This window comes from Corapipo altera, unplaced genomic scaffold (genome assembly GCF_003945725.1).
Source record: "Corapipo altera isolate COAL_440 unplaced genomic scaffold, ASM394572v1 104, whole genome shotgun sequence".
NCBI classification, from domain to species: Eukaryota; Metazoa; Chordata; class Aves; order Passeriformes; family Pipridae; genus Corapipo; species Corapipo altera.
The window spans coordinates 1,694,046-1,711,935 of record NW_020884920.1 but is presented as its reverse complement, the minus strand read 5'-3'; the positions used below and the strand labels follow the sequence as shown (position 1 = coordinate 1,711,935).

The 17,890-nt window shown below is 39.8% G+C and overlaps 1 protein-coding gene across 2 annotated transcripts in view; it reads left to right on the top strand.

Moving 5' to 3' along the window:
* The window catches only part of PRKAR1B (protein kinase cAMP-dependent type I regulatory subunit beta), a 91,664-nt gene that overhangs the window by 11,411 nt on the left and 62,363 nt on the right, over positions 1-17,890 (top strand). For both annotated transcript variants that reach the window (XM_027656589.1, XM_027656588.1), the window contains exon 4: positions 2,367-2,458. In XM_027656589.1, coding sequence (XP_027512390.1) covers positions 2,367-2,458 — 92 coding nt within the window. The remainder of the gene's footprint in view (positions 1-2,366; positions 2,459-17,890) is intronic.

The window sequence follows — 17,890 nt, the reverse complement described above, 5'->3', positions numbered from 1 at the left end:
AAATATATTTCATAAGGTTGACAGATGCTACTAATGTGCTTTTGTGCACGCCTGGAGTAGCTTTAACTCAAAGAGCTTTTTCTTTATGGGAATACATTTTGTCAGTCACTATTTCTTGGCAGAATACCTTTTGCCTTTGTAGTCAGATGTGCTTTTGTCATCCACTTATGATACAAGTTCACTGGCTGCTCTGGGCACTTCTGTCCCAAGAAACAAAGAATTAGGAGAGCCAGTCATCCTTAAAACAAGTATGGAGGAGTATTCCTGTGGCAGTTAAATAATTCTTGTATGTATACAGTAAATTTCAACAGCACTGTGGTCAGGCTATTAATGCCCTGCACTGTTAAAAAACTTGCATGATACTTCAAAAACCACTTCCAAACACTTCTTTCTGTGCAGTTTGCAATACCCCCCCCTAAAAAACCTCCATGAAGAGATCACATTTGTTTGAGCTTATTATGGGTTCCATCTGACTCTTCTGAAAATCAAAAGAAATATTCCTCCCTACCCTCTGAGTAATTCTTTTATGTTTCTAATGGAACCTGAAGTTAACTTTGTTTTCTTCATTTTTTGACTGTGATGCCATTAAGTCCAGACAGTAGCAAGGGTATGCAAGAACCAGAAGCAGCAATACAAATCATGTTCTGTGTGTTCTATGATTAAGGTGGTTATGATTTTAATATCCTAGGAACTGACTGAGCTTAAATAATAATAATTTAGGGGACGATTTCTTATAAAGCCACAGATGCTACAAGGAATATGGAACTAGCATTGAAAGGGTTTGTGCCAGTGCTTTGTCTTCTGCCATAAGCAAATGAATCCCATGGTGAATCCCATGGATGTGTGTTTTTAACAGAGATTTCTAGAATACAGAAATAAAGGTAGACACTGAAAGGACAAATTATGAAATCTTAAAGGGTAAAAAGCAAGGCAGAGGTTGTGTTAGACTATTGGAAACAGATAGAATTTTAGATAGTAGTCAGGAAAAACCTCTGACTTGAATTCAGGTGTTGGACAGAAACACATCTGGGTCATAAGCCAATTCGAAGGTTCCCCTGAAGGGGTGAGCTATGGAATGAGTAGTGCTAAAGGCAAGGCAGTGAGTTAAGTTGCTGGAGAGAAAATCAAAAGAGATTTAACTCTGTGGTTTGAGCAAGCACGTGGCATGGCTCCATTCAGAGGAGCACCGAGGAAGATCCCTGCGGAGGGTTATTTCGTTGCTTCATTCCTGAACTAGAGAAAGCAGTATTTGTCAACACATCTGGCATAACATAATTAACAACTAACAGAACAGGAATCTTGCTCTAAAGAGAGTTATCAGCTTGAAGAGAAGATTCAGTATTACTTGGAAGAGTGATGTAAGAAATGGTTGAGTGATTCTTCCCAGTGCTGGATTTTGGTCAGATGCCTGGTTACATCTCAAGAATCTCTCCCCTGTTTTCTGTGTCCCTGCCCCAACAGACCCACAAAGCCTTGTGGCTTTCATTGCTGCAAATTTACACTGAGAAAGGCTAGTCTGTGGTATTTCAGAATCAGCCAGAAAGGTTGGAGTTGAATGTCTTAGTGATTTGATTATCTACCATTTTGGCTCATCAGCAGTAAACTGAACAGCTTGGATATTCTTTCTTAATAGAGCAAGAGTTCAGGACTGCAATTCAATCCAATGTTCATTTGATAGGGTAAAAACCAAGAATAACATACTGGCCAAATGCTTGTTTAACACTGAGGAATTTAAGCTTTTAGATAAATTAGATTACATATCACTCTGATACAACCATGCAGTATATACATATATACTCCTCTAGACTTAATTTGAGTAGTCTAATGACTACAGCAGTCAATACAAATAATGTCTGAAGCCAGAGTTTAACTTCAGATCTTCACAGTACAGTATTTCCCTGTGAAATAAATGTAGATAATTCTTTGTGAGAACTGGTTCTACATCACTTTTACCTTTTACCTAAAGAAATGTTGCTAATTCCCTAATTTTAGAATTAGGTTGCTTCTGATATTGTTGGGGGGGGAAACCAATATGAAATATGTTTTCCTTAGTCCAAGAGATTTGAAAGGAGACTACACAGCTGCCAGTACCTGCTAATTATAGTATTTTTTGTATATCCTTCTCCCCACTCATCTCTGATCTTATATTTCTTGGTGTCATTCTAAGAACATAAATCCTTATGCTCGCATTATCAAAACTGTAATTCATTACTTTCTTAGTAGCTTTATATTATAGCCTCATCCTATCTCAGTATTTGAAATCAAATTGCATCCATTTCCTTGAAAAATGGAATTTTCAATGCATTTCACTATCTATGAAGAAATACAACCAGGTATGTAATTACCCTTCATTCTTTTCTCCACAGGTTATTCCAAAGGACTATAAAACTATGACTGCTCTGGCAAAGGCCATCTCCAAGAATGTGCTCTTTGCTCATCTTGATGACAATGAACGAAGGTATGAGGTGCTTTATGATTTAAAGGAATATCTTGGTCTGAGGACAAGAAATTAAATTAAATTTTAACTCAGGAATTGAAACTACTCTCACTGATGCATTTGAGTCATACTAGCTGCACCCTCAAAAGCATTTTTGGTATTATGAGAGAGGGTAAAATCACAAGCTAAAAAAGGACAAGAAAAGGTGTTAGAATGTATTCAGACACATGTAAAATTTTCAAATCAGCTGTGGCTGATGAACTTTATTCTATATTACTTAAAGAATTGGCTAAAGCATTCTCAGAAGCATTTGTCATTACTTCTGAGAACTCGGGGAAGATAGGTCAAGTGCTGAAAGAGAGGGGGAAAAAAAGCATATCTGTAAAGAGGTAAAAGAGAATTACAGGTAAATTATTTTGTTCTTTGAAAAACTGGGACAAAAAAATTATATTTAAGTACCTGAAGGAGACCAAGGAGTTCAGTTGCAGCCAATGTGACTTTTTAAAACTTGAAAATATCTTTCTAGAACTGAGTAGCAAGTTGTGTAGCTGGGGGAGACACAATGGAGGCCGAACAGCTTGACTTCTAGTCACGTTTTTGGCATTAATGTGTATGACGGTTTCATAAAAAAACAAGGGAAGCATTTCTTCAGTGAAACCACCATGAAGTCAATGCAAAACTGATTGGCTTGCCATACCAAGTAGCAGTTATCACTAATCCATCATTCTAATGCAAAGTTATATTGAAGTGTGGGAGGGGTTGGTCTGCTTTTCATCATTATTGCCATTAGTGACCTTGGTGGAACAGACAATGAGTGTTGGGTTTTTAGATGACATAAAGATGGAAAGGGCTGCTAAAACTTTTGGAGACAAGAGTAGAATTCAGAATCATGAATTATGCTGACAGGGTGAAGAAATGTTCTAGTAAAAGCAGGATGGATTGTCACTAAGTCAAGGGCAGAGAAGTATCCTTAGGCAGGGAGAACACCTTTATAACTATAAGACAGTTTTGCAGTTTTGGTAGTTCCTCGAAAAACTACGTGGAGCTTATTGTGACTCATCCTCTGAATAATAGTCATTAATGCCAAGCTATTTTGAAAATACTAATGTTTTACTGGAGTAAATAAACAGAACATACAAGACAAGCCCTGGTGTTGGAAAGATTTCAGCTGTAACACAGTGTCCAGTTTGGGCACTGAACTTCAAGAATAAACAGTGGGAGGAAGTTCATGGAAGGGTGGAACAATCATAGACCTAGATAACACCACTTCTGAAGAAAAAATGGGATTGGTTGCCCTGCAGAATAAATGTTGGGGCAGAGAGGTGCAATAATAGCTTGTAATTGTGTGTGAATAATAGTATATGAGGAATAAACTGCTGTGTGGGCCAGAGGGTAAAGAGTAACAGATTTAAAGTGCAGTAGGAGAGAGTCAAGTCAGATCCAAGAAGAGATCTCTGAGTGCCTGGGTAGGTTGTGTAGTCTCCACCATCTGAGGCCATTAAGAACAGATTAGACTGTGGTCTGCCAGGAGTGACATAAGCAGTGTCAGTCCTGCCTTGCAGCAGACACTGATGAGGGGAGGTCCTTGCCAACCCCACTTTTCTGTGCTTCTATGGTTAGAAAGAGCAAAAACTTTGTCTGTACTGACGCTTTTAGTTCTGGCACAGAACATCAGCAGCACAGTCCTTTGCTGGGGCTACTCAAATCCTTGCAGTCAAAGCACGTTCCAACTGTGCAAATTTTACTCCTTCTTGCAGATGTTTGCACAGTTTAATTACTTTGCAATCTTAATGGTACCACGTTAACATGCAGATTTCTGGAGTAATTAGAAGAGGATTAACTTTGCACATTTCTTCTGGCTTTTTCTCCCACAGCAGAGAATTCTTGTGCAGAACTGCTATAAATCCTAATTATCCTGTCAGCATGCTGACGTGACAGGCACTGAAAGGACAGGTTTTAGGGCTGGAAAAGGGACATTTCAGTAGCATGTTATCAAAGTAGAGTGAGAGACAAAAACTGAAGGAAAAGTTTTTTTTCTTGCACTGTCCTGATTGTACATCATGATCATGTAGTTTCTCCTATCCATTCCCTGTGTCCCTTTACCTCTGTCAGGCAGACTGTCCTGTCATGGATATGTGATAGGAGTGAAGAGATGTGCACAGACTCCCATGTTGCATTGTAGACTCTGCTTTTGCATCCCTCAAGCTATAGCTTGACCAGGTGTATTCTGTCTCTGCTGTCAAAAGATTTAGAAACTTCTGGGTTCTGCACTGGAGCATATTCATCTCTATACCATCTCTTTGCTCAGGAATGTGTTGGTGGGCCTCATTCAAGCCTCATGACAAGCACAGCAGGGTATTGCTGACATTAGGGGAAAAAAAAAGAAGGAACTCAGAGAAGGATACATGCATTCTGCTCTGCAGACAAGACTGCAGTGAACAAATAGGTTGTTCTCTTTTTGCATTTAAGTGGGCTCACTCTTGACATCGTGCTCTATTGCCCTTGTCTGGTTGTGTTTGTCAAGCATGGAGAAGTCACCAAGCTGGAGCATCCCATTGCCATCACTTCCAGTCTGCATCTCGTTGATGCAGATATGAAGTTCAGTAAAGCAGGTGGTATATGACTTTGTTTGGGCTCTGGGATTGGTGGAAAGCTAGGCAGGGTGATTTTGTTTTCTGTTCTGCAATGGTGGTGTTGGTGTTTATTTTCCTCAGCGCTTTCTACACTGAAGACAGTGTCACTGTTTCATCTAATTTCATCTCTGGCCAAAATGTGGGAGGTGTTCAGGTGTGGGAAGGATGGACTAATAGGGCTTAATTCCTCATTTAGAACGGATGATTCTTCCATTTTTCCTTCTCTGAAAAGATATTTATGTCAGTCTGCTCTATGGCTGTGCCACCCGTGTGACTGGTGTTGCACTTGCTGCTTGGCAGCTCTGAAGCTCCTTATGTCTGACATAAACCCTTATTCATAAAGGCAGAGTGTAGCATATTATCTGTGTGTCAGATATTCCATAGGAATGATTGATTGCATGAGAAGTCATGCTGAATTTAAGGTAAACAAGCGTCTTTTTGCGCTTGAAATATTTTTCTCCAAGTCTTATTTTATATCGCATCTTTTCCTGTGCCATGCTTCAAACAGGGTTGCCATCTATGCCCTGCACACACACACAGAGTCTCTGGTGTAAAATGATACTGAAAAGTGCAATAAAAGGGAAACTGTAACTGCAACAGTACTTTTAGCAGCAGACCAACAACTTTTGCCAAACTGTTCAAAAGTTGCTAATATTATAAAGAACAGTGCAGTTCTGCAGAGTGATGTGGCAGTCCACTGTTTTCCCATGGGACTTTTCCACTAACTTCAAGCAGATCTTGATTAAACTCTGGAGTAAGGTCCTGGTTCTCTCAAAGCCAGTGGCAAAATGCCCATTATCTGCAGCAGGAATGGGCTTTTAACTGTAAAGGAACTGCTGTTCTCATTTGCATAACCAGGAATGCATGGCTCTTTAATTGTGTTTCCACACATGTGCACCTGATGTATACTTTATGTGGTTCCTCCTTTTCCTAGAGCTGCCTTGTTACGTGATCACTGGTAGCAAGACCTCAGATTTAACGTGGATATATCACACATTCATTATCCAAACCTTTTCTTAATTGATGAGGAGTTAGCTGTAAAAAGTTAAAGCAATATCAAGGCTTCACAAGATTAATTTCTTATTGTGTTTTAATAGGTATAGGTATATTTAATGATTTGATTTTGATTGTGTAGTAAAATATTGCACATATAACAAAAATACTGGACTATATTAAAAGTTTCTGTGAAATATTCACAAGCAGTGTAAATATTTATAAGTTGCCCGGGAAAAAGGGCTGTTAAGAGGGTGATGGGCTTAATTATGAACAAAACAGCTTAATGAGTTGCAGAGAGCACATGGATGTGTACCAGTGAGCCTACCAGCCCAAACTGAGTTGCAGTCTGTCAGAGGAGCCTTATGTCATATGTACATTGATGGAGTTTTCTTCACTGTCTGGGAGGTGTGACAAAGCCCTTTTGCTTCATTCCAGGTTTGGATGTCTTTACTCTGCAGTCAGGATGTGTTCAGTGCCTGGGTATTGGATGTGATAATGCTGTTGTATCACCTTGCAGGTCCCAAGGCACGTGTGCTCTAACTTCTCTCTCCTCTCCCCCACCCCATGTGATGATATAGGGTTTGTCCACATGTTCACATGGGGGTTCTGCCCTTTGTTCTGTGTTTCTTCTGTGCTCTACTTCCTTTGTGACTCCACTCAAAAACTCTTGGAAGAGATGGCTCCAAAAGGGTTTTGTTAGGTGGGCAGTGGAGCATGTTAGTTAAAGCTCAGATGTGACTGCAGCAAGAAGTTCTGGAAAAGCATAGTTCATACTGGTGTGCAAACATCCTGCAGAAGCTGTGGAGATGGTCACCAAGAGGACAGTTTTACCAGGCAGAGAGTGTTCTAAAGACCTGCTAGTTATAATCACTGCAGGACCAGCAACCCTGGTCCTGGCTTGGTGCTCATCAAAGCCTTACATATGCTCAGTCCTGCAAAACAGCTTCTGAAGGAGCTCCTTGCAGCACAGAACATCTTGTGATGCAGAAGACCAGGCTGTGCACCCAGAAGAATTAGCAATTGCTCTGCAGTCTGTTCAAGGATGAACCAGCCTTGAGAGAAAACGTTTGTGGAGCTGGACCTACAGCCAGGTAAGGAGTGTTCACCCTCTCCTCTGTTACACTGGGGAAAACTGAAATGTCTGTGAGGGACTTCTGCATTATAAATTCAATATTTTTATAGGTGATATTCTTTGCAAAAGTTTATCTTTAATGTCAGTTGAGGGCAGAGGCCATCTTGTTTCTCTGGTCTTCATTGCCCCTGTGATCCAAGAGGAAGTCCTAGCAAAAAGAAAAAAATTGAATAAAAGCCTTGATGATGCCAAATAAAAAGATATCATAGGTGAAATTACAGTGCTTATTTCAGAAAGTGGATCTCTCTCTTTGTGATGTCCCTCCAGAATGCTGGTAGGAAGTCACACATAATAACATTCCAGTGTTGTCCTCAGTGGCCTGTGCTAGAGATTCTAATGGCTGGATAAGGGGAAGAAGTTCCTTGCAGATCTTATCCCTCCTGGTTCAAATGTGATTTCACGATTCAGGTCCATTCTGCAGACCATTAGGAGTTTGCATAAACTTTCCCCCTTCTTTTGGGCTGTGACATCTGAGAGTTTTGCATGTGGGAGAGATCAGCCGGGGGCGGCACCGCTGCCCTCCCTGCTGCTCTGGCTCCGGCCAGGCAGGGAAGGATTTCTGTCTATGCAAAGATACAATTACACCCATAACTTGGCAGCATTTTATTTCCTCTCCCACTCTTGGATATCCAGAGGATTAACGTCCTCTAAGGCCTCCTAGTTGTGAAATGGTGTATAAAGTCAAAATTGGTGACAAGGGGCCAGTCTGACTGACCTAATCTCTTCTAACCCAGCAGTGTAGCTACCACGATTTTTTATCATTCATCATGTAATGCTGGGATACAAGTACACCCACTTGGCTCTGCCGTGATGTTGAATAGTTAAGGGGAAGCAAAAGACAGAAATTGTTCGTTTTCCTTCTGTGGATAAAAATAAAAAGTATTTTTTTCATCATTTCATTGACAGGATGCTCTGTCTGTACTGGACAGGGGCAGACACTGAGAGGGGGCAGTGAGGAAGTTCAAAGGTGACCTGCTGTGGGAATGGAAGTTGGAACCAAAGCTGATGATTGTTGAGGAGGAGAAGGAAATATAACTGAAGCAGAACCAGTGGGGGAGAGAGCAGGACTGAGAGCAGCAGGAGTGAGTGTCTCTCCTGCTTTCAAGATGTCACCAGTGCCTGACTGCTCTGCTGAGTCATGAGGCACATCTTTCAGGCCCTGTTCAGAGGCTCAGTGGTCTCCTGACCACACAAAGAAGTAGAAAGGTTAAACACTCTCTATATCTGTATGTAAATGCTAAGTAAAACTTGTTCATCAAGAAGTAAAGAGGATAGATAAATATTTAGCTAATGTCGTCATTTTTAGAAGCATTTATTATTAATGTGCAGGCAGCTGTGTTGCCTGCAACAGCTTTTAGAATACTTTTGTGTATTTTATTACTTGGATTAATAATAAATTTGTTTCTGTGAACAGTATACTGGTGTGAAATTGCTTTGGAAACAAGAAAATTGTATTTAATGCTTTTACTAAAATGCTGAGCTCTTATAAAAGTACAAAAAAAGTACCAACAAATGAACTTGACAGGAGATAAAACTGCTGTATTTATTCCAGCAGCACAGTGTTGCATTTACTCTTGTGTGTTTCCTGCATGGCAAATGTAGGAGAATAAAGGGTGTTTTTTATTATCTGTGCCTGTTGGGGCCCAGATGTAAAGGTGAACATTGGCACTCATGCTTTGTGTGCAGGCCAACCAAGACTTTGCTTCAAGCAAAAATTCTTATGCTTTTCCCAGCATCCTCCCAAACACTGTGGAAGGCATATGCTACTGTGATACTGCAGATAAAATTGGAGACAAGTTGCAGATCCCATCATCTTACTGCTCCCATTTCAGAAAAAAATATTCTGTTACCTTCTTACCAAGTGTGTTTTAAGTAACCTGTGTGCTGCAATTCAGGCAGTTTTATAAGCCATGATCCATGGCAAAGTGGAGTCCTGCAGGGACTTACTGGGTGTAAACATAAAACTATTTGGAAGACATTCATGCCCAAATTAAGACTTCTTCAGCATCAAGACACAACAGTGTTCTTAAAATGTATTAAGGGCTGCCACAGAGGGGAAATGAGTTATCATGTATCTCTGTCCCCTGAATACAAAACATCAGAATTAAGCTTAAATCATAAAAGATGATGATTTGCCATGTGTGTGTAAACTATACACGTGGTAATAATTTCCAGGGGTAAGGATACTTAAATAGATTGCAGGATCCAGAATTGTGAAGAACAGATTAGGTAAATCTCTTTGAACATAATTTTGTTTCTCCTGTGTTTGGATGGGAGAAGTCTCTTAGCTTTTTCTATTTTTGTAATTCTTGGATCTTCAGTAGTGGGAAACTCTTTCACTGTGCATATTTGTTTTCTCTTTTTATTTATTTATTTATTTATTTGTTTATTTGAAGGGTTATTGTTATTTTGTTCATCTTCTGTTTTCTCAGCTGGAGGAATTCTCCCCATCTTCCTTTGCAGACGAGGTTCCTCAGACTACTGATCATTTTTATTGTTTTCAGCTCTCTCTAATTGTTCCATGTCTTTCTTGTTTCTTTAAATTTTTCCCAGCAGTGAGATATTTTTGACTCCTACTTAGCATGTGATCACTGGAATCACTGGATCCTGTCCTGCAGAAATACTCCCTTGGCAGTGAATCTTCAGCTTGTATTTATGTTCCTGGTCACCCCTACGCTAATATACTTAGCTGTTGTGTCTTTACTGAAAATGTATCTATTTTCTCAGACTATTTCTTCAATGTGTAATAATTTTACATCCTAATGTTTTTTGAAGTGCTTGCAGATCCTTTGCAGTGAAGTATTGTCTTCGAATTCAGAAAACACACTCTCTATCTGGGTCAGTAATGACTTGGGTGTTTTTTTTTCAGTACAGGCATAATTTATGATGAGAAAAATGGTTTTCTGTAGCTAACAGATGAATTTTAGTTGTCGTCCCATTGATCTCGTATTAAAATCTTCTTGAAACTTCTGGTGATTAGCGAATTTCAAGGACATTATTATTGCTATAAGCTTTATTCACTTCTGCATAATACCATGTTTTATTAAAGCACTGGCTGCAGGCCAGCTGGAAAGCCTCATATATGTGGAAGAAACCTAAGACGGCACCATTCAGGAGCAAGATATTTTAGAAACAGGATGCCACAGCTATGACATATTCATTACACATCCTGTGTTTTCCTTGCATTTGTAACTTAACTCTTTTGTTAAAAAACAAACACGGATTTTGCTTCTGCCCATGCTTCATATATGCCTGCAGTGTGCAGAGCAGTGCAAGAAAAATTCCCTTCCCATGATACTGCACTAGTATTTCTGTATCTTCAAGAGTCCATGTTGTGCCAACGTGGATGTTAAGGGGGGATAAGAAGATAAGAGATGAAAAGATGAGAAGTAAGAATAAGAGATGAGAGAGAAATTGCATAGTGAGGCATGAAGAGTGGGGGTGAAGGGCTTTGTTGAGTCCATAACAGGCCTTCCTTGGGTTATATATATTAGGAGTTTTTGTGAACAGGGTTGGACAGGCTTCTTCCCACTCTTTTTTGGAAGTAACAAAAGAGAGAGGAGATGCAGCATCATCCCAATGCACAAAGTGCAGATGCATCCCGTGAAGGTTTGTAAAGGTGTGAAAACCCCACCTGTGCTGGAATTCCAGGAGGTGGTCAGCAGAGAGTGGTAGCTTGGGGGCAGAGAAGGTGTGAATATATAAGTTATATTCACATGTAACAGGTTTGTTACTGAAGAAAGTGGTGCAAAACCTCACTGTGTGTGGTATTTTTCTCTGATTCTCAGTCCTATTGGATGATAGGACTGTGAATTCTACTTGTAAGCAACCAGAAAAAAGAGGAAACTCAAATCAACCAAGGCAATCTAAACAAAACTTTCCTTCTTTGGGTAGCACCAAGGTATTTTCCAGGTAAACTTCCTGGCAATCCAGCTTTTCTTTGTGCCTTTTATGCCTTGCTTAGGGCCTTGGTTCCTCATGGTATTTAAAAATGCTTGTTTGACTGTGAGTCGTTCCATTGACTTGCTATGGATGTCAAAGGAACTATTCATGTGTTCAAATGGAAGCACATTCAGTCCTGCTGAACTGGAGCTTGCCAATGAGGAATACTGCTTAAACTAGAAAAAGTTATGGATTTTGGAGACAAGAATCATCTGGCAGCAGAGATGGAAATGAATCCAGGTAGAATTGCCCAGCCGCTTGGAAAATAAATGATCCAATTCTCCGTTGAAGGATTAGCTATGAATTTAGCACTGACTTTATTTTCCAGTACATCCATCTCATTTATCCAAGAATTATTGTCTTTAATTACCATTGTGGTGCCTGCAGGCAGCAGTCTTTAAATTAGTTATGCAAAGTTCTGCTCTCAGCAGTCATCAGGAGATTGTATCTGCTTTGGTATCAATCCCCTTACAACAGCCTGACAGCATCAGGCTCTGTGCTAGGGATGTGCTTTTTGTGATGTCACTATTTGGCCTGGTGGGTAGGTTAGTCTCTTAAACAAAACTAAAAGCACACACATTTGGTATTAGTGGATATTTTTATCTGGAGAAACAAATACTGTCAGTTCGTAGCTTTTTAGAGGTTGTGATTCACCCCCAGTGTTTTGTTAGACAGTTTATATTCTTCATCACAAATACTGGCGGCGCCATGCCTAATGGTGGTTATTTTTAATTCTGCATAAAGCACTGGTTTACATATGGGCAGTATGTCACCCATTCTGAAAAACAGAGTTAAAGCAGAGAAGTTATTTACATAAATCCTTTTTAGATCTAGAAAAAACAGCCTGAGGCAAATAGTACTCATGCATGCTCATGAAAAAATCTTGAGTCTAAACTTATCTCTCTCTATATAAAATAGAAAAATTATGACTACTGCTGATTTTAACAGACCTTGTAAAATTTTTCTACCACTGCAATATATGTGACTGTGCCTTTGTGTGCTTCTTTACACAACAATTAGCTGGCAGTGGTTCTGAAAATACATTTCTCAATGCTAAGGCTTTGCAGAATTAAACACAAAGGTTGAATAAAAGAACATCCCCTCTTCTCAGCAAGTCTTTGTCTTCTGCATTGGAGCAGCTGGAAGCAGTAATTTGTCTTTGTGCGTGGACGAACAAGGGTTTATTTCAACTACAGCTCTTTAAAATGCTGCTTCCTTTCTTTTTGCCCCCAGAAGGGTTGTAGGTAACCTGTCAACAGTTACTCCTACTCTAATAAGTCTTCATTAAGTCACTGATTCTGCAACCTTGCATGGCTTTGAAAGCCTACGTGTCTTCGAGTGGGGGTATTACCGGTACCGGTACTGGAGGATCAACTCTGTGATTAAGCTGCTTAGTTATGCATTTAGGAGAGGATGTTCAAAGAGCTTAAAGGAACTAGATATTCGTGTTGATTGATATATAGTGGGAAGTGAATGTTTAACTCCTCTAAGGTTCTCTTGAAAATCCCCACCTTATGTTCTGGATGGTTAGACCTGTGCATTTCCATTATGGGATGACATCTGCTTAGTAACACTGTGTTTGGAAAGACAGAAAGAAACTGACCTTCAAACAAAAAATATTCTATAATACTATGAGATTTAGTGGTGGGTTTTTTCTACATAGAAAGAGTGGATTCAGCTCAACAACCAGATGAAATTTCTCTGTCATTCCAGTGCACTTAATGGAAATACCAAGCGTAAGTTATTTGACTGTTAAGCTGCTAACTCTCTCCTAATGATAAAAAACCTGACAAACCCAAACAATGATTTAGTTCTTGTTTTACAAGTTCCTTACTAAAGACTTTGACCTGAAGTACATCGCATCTTGTGAGGTAACAGCTGGTCTATCATTGTCTTTGGAAAAAAGTAACAGTTGCTAAGATTTCAAGAAACAAAGATGGTCTTTGAATCAACTGGAACAGCTGTAAGAGACTGACACACCATGCACTGTCAGCTGCTAAATTCAGATATTCACACTACCCGAAATGGGATACTTTCACCCTTTGGCACCACCAGATTCCTTTTCTCTCTCTTTTTCTTTTTTTAAAAAGGCAGAAAAAGAATTTGGGTTTTCAGTTTGCCTTTTGCGTCCAGAAAAAAAAAACAAACCCCCAAACTATCACTTTCTTTGTAGGGATTTTATTTTTTATATTTATTCAACTTCATATTTATAAATCATCCAAAGACATGCTTGCTGACAGCTGAAATTTGCATTAGAAAAGTATAATGTACTTCTCTGTGTGGTGCATTAAAAAGAAAATATAATAGTGCATACTCAAAAAACAGCATCAGATGCTATTTTAAGGCAATCAGCATCTTTCCAGTTTTGTTTGTGGAGACTGTATTTAGTTTCACAAGGCAGAATGAAGGTGAATTTATCATATCTAAGAGGGGAAGATAAATGATAGCAATGGTCTCTTTAACAGACAGAGGCATGTGAGATCCAAAAGCTGGTGGCTGAAGTTGGGCACATTCGGACTGGAAAAGTTTAGTTTTTCTTTTTAGAGTAATCAGGGAACTGATCCATAATTTAAATTAGCTTGGGATGTGGCAGATTTTTCCATAGCTTGAAACCTTTAGATCAAACTTGGCTCTCTGCTTTTTCTGGTTCTTACAGCACTTTCTGAAGTGCTCCAGAATATTGTGGGCTTATTTTCAAAGATGGCAAAATGTGATGACATGAAAATTTATTTCACTTAATGAAGAGTCAGCAGCCATCTCCTGTGAGCAAAACACTTGTATGGCTTCGGTACCCCTGAAAACCGAGCTCTTGCAACTTGGAGCCCGACTGATTCTTGGAAGCCTGAAATAGTCACAGACTGGGACTCTTGCTAGACTATTGTTTTAGTTCAGTTACAAAGGATGGGGTATTATTTAGGAGCCTCTGAGATGTTGTAGCCTGTGTTAGATGGTATCAGGAAAGCTGTGCACAGCATGGCTGATCTTGCTGCTGATGGAGAAGGTGAAGCACCCAGCGAGTGGTACCCTGAGCCCTCTGCACTGCTGGTCAGACAGTGAGACTGGTGTCTCAGCATTGAACACTCTGTTTTCTTGCCAAAAGGGCTGTGCTGGCTCAAAACTTGTTCCTGAGTGATTTACTTCAGTATTCCCAAGCAGTGCATAGTGATGACTTCTTATAAAAACTCTTTCACTGATCACATCTAACCTACTTTCCTGTATCCTGTGCTGCTGATCCTGCACCGTCTGAGTAACTTAAAGATTGGCAATTATCATCACTGTTTGCAGAGTAAAGTTTAGTTTGTTCTTCTCTTTGTGGATATGACTGTGTGAAAGAAATAGATTTACACCATAACCCCAGAGGATTTGAAAGTTCCTTGCTCATGTGAATTAATGTCCCAGAGTAAGGGCTGAGGCATAAATTGAATAATTTTCCAGATGTGATAATTGAGGTAAGCAGAATAAACTGTTCAGTCTAGAGCTTTAATTCTTATTATTAGGAAAGCACTTTACTGTCCTGATAGTCTGTTTTATATTTACAGTTAGTACAAGGTCCACATAAATGTTACACCTCCTGATATCCCTCTCTGCCTTTGCAATGAAAGACCAAGTCTGCTGTCATTAAGCCAAATTCCACCTCTGCTTTCCACATCTTTGTATTTTTCATCTGTCTGATATTCTGAGAGACATATTTGTCATGAAAAGCCAGGGAGAAACAAGGGAAACAAAACAACAGATTTAAATATATTCTGAATTTAACTTTGTCTTATTTTATTCTTTGTTGAAAGGAGTTGTAAGGAGACTTTGCTGCTACCTTTGAAATGCTTGCTCTTCTTTTCCCTAGCTGAGGCACATCATTATCTTATGAGGTGAATGGGAATTACTTTTCAGTATCCAGAAATAGACTTTGGCCTTTTGACACCCTAATAATTCCCAGAACAGGCAACTGAACCTTCACCACGATAGACTGGATTTGCTATATTAAAATATTTTAGTGCTGCCCTGATTTCAAGTCCTGACAGTTTCATCACTGCAGTTGACCCATGTTCCTCATATAGCTGCTTTCTGCAATGTGGTTACAACATGAGTGCAGATTTTCCTTTGCTTTTAGAAACTTGGTTTAAAATAGTGAAAAGTTGTGTTTCTTCCAAGTTTACCTACTGTTCTTTAATGGTATGTCATGTATCCCATTTCTTCTCTTATTTATTAAATCCTGTGCTTTGACTAGAACTTATTTCCAAGAATATTAAATTATTATTCTATTATTAGAGCACAGGGTTTGATTTCTTGACAGGCTGACAAGAGCTCTGCAACACTTTGCAGGAACAGCCCTTCCTAATCGAAACTGTCCTCAGCAGCGTCAGTCGGTTTCCCCTGGTACTGAAATATATTTGAAATAAAGCTGCTCAGTTCCTTGGGCAGTGTGTTGTGGCATCTGGGACTTAATGCTCTCCTTTTCACAGTCACCCCACCCTCTGATATGGACAGTCATCTTCAGAGCAGCAGCTACCAACACACGTCTCTTTAATGCCTGATCCCTTACATACACATCCGAATCGAGTTCTGCATAAATTCCAATGTCTGTCAAGTTTCTTGGCCATCATACAGCATATTAATATAGGCTCATGGTCATCTGTCTCCTGCCATTTGTTGGTACTAATTAAATTGCATTTAGCCTAGAAAGACAATAAACCTACTAATTTGGTGCACCTTGGGATCTTCCTTATGTTTCAGGGTTTTTTTTATTCAGGCTTCAGAGTGTTTTCTTTACTGTTCTCTTTGGCTCTTAGACTTCCTTCCTCTTCTGGTTTAGGATTTTAACCAAATTCAGCACTCAAAATCACTTAACATGCTCAGTGTAGGCTCTTTTTAATTACCTGGACTATATATCACTATGTCAGAAAATTTAGATTTATTTTCCAGTAACTTCCTATGAAAACAGTTGCCTTACAAATACAGTTATTGTGAGTGTGAATGATGTGGTTTTAGAACAGTTTCATTTTCAAAGGGCGCTTTCATGAAAAACAAGGTTAAGTTGTGTGGGAACAACGGAGATTCTGCAAACAGCTCTAATAGGTAGTTCCTTTCTTCCTTCCAAGACTTAGTGTTAGGAATCAGATTAGAGCACCAGAGATACAAGGAAGAAAAGAAAATACAGAGTGATACTGTTCTCAGACTCGAGAACCATGTTCTTAAAGCCCAGGGGTGAGATGATGAACAATTCATGCGAAGGTTACATTGAGGTTATTTCTGCTAGGGCTCTCCACATCTCTTGTTTATCTCTTTTATTTGTTTTGTTGCTCTGTTCCGGTGCCGTAGTGACACCCTCTGGTAATGGCAGGATAGTTTCACTGCCATTAGGGAGCTCTTCAGGAGTCAGGGAGCAACCTCATGGGAAAGGCAGGGGGATGCCATGTGCTTCCTTCCCTCAGAGCTGGTTTGGTTCAAGATTAAAATTCACACATGTGAAGTTAAAATTAATGTACGTGATGGCTGATTGATACGAATTAAAATACCATGTAATAAATGACATTGGGCAGCTTTTCTTCTGTGAGGAGCTTGAAAAGTCTCCCTTTGTACTAAAACTGATTTGTTTGCATCAACTCTAAAGCACATTCTTCCCTTACGGAGCGCAAAGCCCTACTGATTATGGGTGTGGCTCACACCAGAGCAGAGTTGACTCAGTGATCCTTTATACCTGTGAAATAACACTGGTTGATAAAGATGGAAAAGCTCCTTGGAGTTTTCAGTCCCCTGTTAATTTTGTATTTTGCTTTGGTAATGCTTTTATTTGTGCTGTCCTTCATGATTGGTCACAAAATGCAAAGTTTTCACAGTTGACATTTTTATAGGCAGTATAAAGAGAAAAACCAGGGAGCTGTTGAGGCAGCTGGAGCAGCAAAGTAGGGTGGCTGAGGCTTGGAGAAAGGCATTAAGGCACCCAAGTTCTACTAAAATCAAGGTGTGGGAGAACACTTAACGTTTTTTGTCATATCTAGATCTATGTCTCATTTGGATAAGCAACTTGGTGCATGTCTGCAGGGCAAGCTGGTAGTACAGAACTACCTAAATAGTTGAGTTTGGGCAAAGCAATTGCCTGGCTGCAGCAGCACAAGGATCCCTGCCAGGCACCTCACTGAGCTTCTCAGCAGCCTGAATTAGCCCAGAAACAGATGTTTGCGCTGCTGGACTCAAGCAAAGTTGAAGACCTGTTAGAGAAACCTCCATGGATAAATGGGGAGTGGAGGTTCTGAGATGAAAACCTGAAGTCTTATTGATTGCTCTGTCCCATAAGGGCTTTTATTGACCTGCTTGGAATGAGCCCTTCCCAGTCCCATAGCAGCGACCGAGCTGTCCTGGACTGATTCTGGGGACTCTGATTTAGGGCACAGAGACTTCTCAGCATCGTGAGGAAATATGAAGGTCTGGCTCAGCTTCTGAAAGCAGCCATGGTTGTATCTGCCACCTGGGGTCACTGTGATCAAGGTTATTAAAAAGCAGAGGTATGAAAGTAACAAAGAAAATATAAGCGGTAAAAAACGTACTTTCCAACCTCAACCCCTGGAGGCTAAAATTGAGATTGCCACAAATATACAAATTAGTTGAAGTTTTTATTGTGTGTGAAAAGATGAAGCCCTATGCTTCAGTGTGTAAACAGAAGTCTGCTTTAACAGGGCAAGGATTTGTACAAAGCAAGACATGAACTACCACAAGAAAAGTGTTATCTCTTGTAGACTTTTCTTACTGCATTTT